This window comes from Priapulus caudatus, unplaced genomic scaffold, assembly GCF_000485595.1.
Source record: "Priapulus caudatus unplaced genomic scaffold, Priapulus_caudatus-5.0.1 Scaffold1057, whole genome shotgun sequence".
Taxonomy (NCBI): domain Eukaryota; kingdom Metazoa; phylum Priapulida; class Priapulimorpha; order Priapulimorphida; family Priapulidae; genus Priapulus; species Priapulus caudatus.
In genome coordinates, this window is record NW_014578118.1 from 61070 (window position 1) to 66064 (window position 4995).

At 44.3% G+C, this 4995-nt stretch overlaps 1 protein-coding gene across 1 annotated transcript in view; it reads right to left on the bottom strand.

The window, feature by feature from the left end:
- The window catches only part of LOC106815178 (solute carrier family 12 member 8-like), a 4904-nt gene extending 4303 nt beyond the window's left edge, over positions 1-601 (bottom strand). Inside the window, exon 1 of the mRNA XM_014819610.1 lies at positions 584-601. Within this exon, the coding sequence (XP_014675096.1) occupies positions 584-601 (18 nt within the window). The remainder of the gene's footprint in view (positions 1-583) is intronic.
- Between the last annotated feature and the right edge of the window lie 4394 nt (positions 602-4995).

A 4995-nucleotide genomic window follows, 5' to 3' on the forward strand; every position in this document is an offset into this window, starting at 1 on the left:
GAGAGAGAGAGAGAGAGAGAGACGAGAGAGAGAGAGAGAGATATATATATATATATATATATACTAGGAGAGAAAGAGAGACAGGTAGGGTGTGGTATCTTCATCTATGATGTAAAAAAGATAATTTATGGTTGATAGGTTGGTATTCGTCGTTGTTACATAGTTAAAGGGGTTGTAATATTGTATTCGAAAGCCTATATTTCTCGGGTATAAGTGAGATCGGAAAGTCCAGCTGTGCTAATTAGGTCACAGAAAAAGGGGGTATAAAATGGCCGAGGCACGCTTAGGAAAGTACATGTATGATTAAAATGTAAACGCTCGTGGGTTTTTCGTTTTTGCATTAACACAAACATTGCAAAATATCTCAAATGACCACAATCATATTTTTAAATGTTACTGTAAACAGAAACGCACCTGTGAATTAAAGTACGATGTTAGTGAAGAGAATTATTGATCAAAAACCTAGACCAGTTCTATCCTAACAATGTTATAAAAGGGCAGTTTATACTTATCTGATCTCAATATGGCGGCAGGGACTTTCCGATAACGGATATGGCTTATTCTTTCATTCACACCTATATACCTCATACCCTTCTATCATTATAATGGATAAGTATAATAGATTCTTCTTTCGATTGCTGATCTTTCTTTCTCACAATTTCTTTCTCCAACTCTCTTCGCAGGTTCTCGGTTGGAAAGCTTGCCGAACTATGAGCTCATCGGTGACATCACATTCTACAACTTCACCATCCGATCCTTCTCGTTCTCTCTGATATAAGGTAGATGTGTCGATTGTTATGTGTCAATCGTAATGTTTTATATAATATTTTGTTTATAATAATGTTTTATTTATCGATAATGTATCTGTATCTTCGTATGTATCTATCTATGTACTAGTAATGTATCTATCTAATGTATCTATCGTAATGTATCTATCGTAATGTATCTATCGTAATGTTATCTATCGTAATGTATCTATCGTAACTGTATCTATCGTAATGTATCTATCGTAATGTATCTATCGTAATGTATTCTATCGTAATGATTATCGTAATGTTTATCTTATCGTAATGTATCTATCGTAATTGTATCTTATGGCGTGTAATGTATCTATCGTAATGTATCTATCGTAATGTATCTATCGTGTACCTATCGTAAGCTATCTATCGTAATGTTATCTAATGTTGTTTATGTAATGGTATCTAATCCGTAATGTATCATCCGTAACGTATCAACTGTAATGTATCTATCGTGATTTATCTATCGTATTGTATCAACTGTAATGTATCTATATCACAATTTATCTATCATAATGTATAGACTTGTAATGTATCTATCCTAATATATCGACTGTAATGTATCTATTGTAATGTATCGTTACTAATGCTACTCGGATGTAATATGTCAATCCCAGCTGTATCGATTCCTAATTATTGATTATAATAATATCGATCAATGATCGACTTCCTTCTCCTCCTCCTTCCCTCCTCCTACTCCATCTTGTTGATGCCTCTGCGTTTTTCCGGGCAGCGTTTAGCACATTCCACGACCGACCACTGTCTATGCGCCGACACGAAATCTCACCGGTCTGCCCCCGCAGCCCGCATGGGCGGCGTACGGTCTACGCGACGACGAGGCGGCGCGGGGCTCCGACCGCCGCCGCCATTACTGCGACGGTTACCATGGCGACGCGGCCGCGACGAGCTGTACAGGGAGGAGCAGCACGAACAGCGCCCCTGGTGGAAGGCGAACTTCTTCCCGTGCGCAGCCGTGTCTGTTCGGCACTTGGGACGGAGTCTTCACATCGTGCATGATCAACATCTGCGGAGTTTATAATCTTTCCTGCCGCACCGCGGTGGATGTGGTGCAGTGAGCGGCGGTGGGGGGTGGGGCGGGAGCGGGGGAGGGGCAGGCGTGGAGGAGAGGGGGATGGAGTCTTCACATCGTGCATGATCAACATCAGCGGAGTTATAATCTTCCTGCCCGCACCGGCGTGGGATGGGTGCGTGAGTGAGCGGCGGTGGGGTGGCGGGAGGGAGCGGGGGGAGGGGGGAGGGCGCAGGGTGGAGGAGTGGGATGGAGTGTTCACTCGTGCTTGATCAACATCTGCCGGAGTTTATAATCTTTCCTGCGCACCGGGTGGATGGTGGTGAGTGAGCGGCGGTGGGGGAGGGGACGGGGGTGGGGCGCGGGGGGAGGGGAGGGGCGATCAGGGTGGAGGAGGGGCGGACGGAGTCTCACCTCAAGTATGATCAACCATCTGCGGAGTTATAATCTTCCTGCGCACGGGTGGATGGTGCGTGAGTGAGGCGGCGCAATCTCTATCTCTGCCTTCTCTGATGATGGGGGTGAGTGAGCATGGATGTCGGGGTGGGGTGGGGTGGGGGGCGTCTGTCTCTTGGGGGGGGGCGTCGCTCCTATGTCCTTATTATAATTAACATAGCAGAATGAGTCGCGAGGCGTTATTGTCCGTGAACGTTATTGTTGATCATTGGTAACCTCTCTCTATTAATATTAATAGATTACTATTACTTTTTTACTTATTATTATTAATTTATTACTTATAATATTAATTGTGTTTATTTTGCATATATAGTCCATTTACACGTGTTGCTGTTTTTTGCCAGAGGTGATTTTAATACAGTCTCTAGCTCTCTCTCTCACACACACACTCTTTCTCTCCCCTCTCTCTCCCTCTCCCTCTCCCTACACAGGCATTTAACCTCTCTCTCTCTCTCTTTCTTCCTCTTCCTCTCTCCCTCTCTCCTTATATAGACATCTAACCTCTCTCTCTCTCCTTCTTCCCTCCCTCTCTCCTATTATATAGACATCTAACCTCTCTCTCTCTCTCTCTCTCTCTCTCTCTCTCTCTCTCTCTCTCTCTCTCTCTCTCTCTCTCTCGCTCGCCCTCTCTCTCTCTATATATCTCTCTCTCTCTCGTTCACGTTCTCTACACGACATTGCATCTACGTACGTGCAGGAAGGCGTCACACACATCTGCGCCAACATGCCACGTGAAGTGTGATACGGCGTGAACGAGGGGACAGGGGCAGACCACAGGCACTTGGGACAGAGTCAGTAAAAAGAATCAGAAAATAATATGAACGCACATTCACAAATACTACCGTACCTCTCAATTACAGTTCCACTGTTGTGTCACTGTATATCAACTTTCCTTCATAAAAACTAACACCGAACGCTCCCGCACTGTGTCGCCATTATAATGACAATAATATATAAAGTATATATTATACGTTATTATTACTTTATATATTATTATCATTATAATGGCGACAACAGCACACTCGCAGTGGCGAGGGCGGGAGCGTTCGGTGTTAGTTTTTATGAAGGAAAGTTGATATACAGTGACACAACAGTGGAACTGTAATTGAGAGGTACGGTAGTATTTATGAATGTGCGTTCATATTATTTTCAGTTTTTACTGACTCTTTCCCAAGTGCCTGTGGGGCAGACGCTCGATCCTGACTAAGCGTTTTTTCGTCGTGCCATATGGAACCCTCCCATAGCTACGCTCGATAATTGACTGGTGGGAGGGGGCGTGCTATAAGATTGTGCTGCTACTGCATAATGACTTAGTGAGACAGAGCCACAGCACAGAGAAGAGGAGGAAGAGGAGGAGGAGGGGCGGGAGAAGGAGGATGAGGATGAGGAGGAAGAGAGAGAGGAGGAGGGGGAGAAGAAGAAGCAGCAACACCAACGGTAGCAGAATCAGAAGAAAAAATTAAGAAGAAAAAGAAGAAGCACAGAAAGAAATTGATTGATTACTGCGATACTGGACATCCATAATTGAATTTTCAATCACGATCAATCAATCAATCAATCAATCACGATCGCCTGATCCCGTCTCACGGAATCCACACTCACAAAACAACCGACAACCTAAGCTTTTAATTTTCATCACTCACTGCATGTGACTCAGTACATAGATACGTTAGTCGCTACATTTACAACTTACAATTTTACATGTATGATGATGATACGTAATATTATAGATTAATATTAATAATAAACGGTAAGTAAAAATCCTTTGCCTCATTAGCTCTCCGAAATGCCAACAACCTTCCGCTTCTATTATTAATTAAACATCGATGACAATCAGCGATGTGTGTGATGTCGCGCGATCGAAATTGTCGTCTGCCTGTGTTTTGCTTTCCAAAACCTCGGGTTCCATATGGGCACCGTCTTTAGGCGAACGTCGTATCTCGAAAAGACGGTATAACTTTCGCGAATTGTACACGAAGCGCGCACGTTGGCAGCGATGGATTTTCGGAGAAATCATAGGTTAGTAGACATTTACCTACCACATTTTTTGTTGACCTGGGGTGTGCTACCGCTCTCTCTCCTTCGTCTGCTACCTGCCTGCCGCTCTCTCACACACAGTCATGGCGGATTATTCTATTTCTTTTCTAGACTTGTACCCGTCCGTTTCAGCCACGCAGACTGGCACATTCAGACGTCGTATCGAGAGACGTGGTATCAGTCTGAAGCGACTCCAGATGCAATAGCATTGATTGGTCGGAAGATGATGTCATGATAGATCAATATTATCATTAGTTTGGCGGCGATTTTCGACGGAAGATGGCGCCAAACTTACTTTTCCATTTTTGTCTTCACGGGAGTTGTGAATGAATGAATGAACTATGTGCGTGAATCAGGGGCGTAAATCCGTACCGAGGAGTGGAAGGGGGGGATGATCGGCGATAGCCGGGGGCAAAATTAACCTTGGCTGCCGCAGGCAGGCGGCAGGCCCGCGTGCCGTAGGCATGCCAGTGCTATAGGGGGGTCTGGGGGCATGCCCCCCCAGAAAATTTTGAATTATTTAAGCCATTTTTCTGCAATCTGAGGCATACTGTGGGCCATATTCTCATGTCTGATGACACTATCTCAACCCTAGACTCAATCCTACAAGTAAGGATTCAAAACACTTTTCATGACTTTTCAGAAAGCGTACACAGTTAGGTTACTATATAGTAA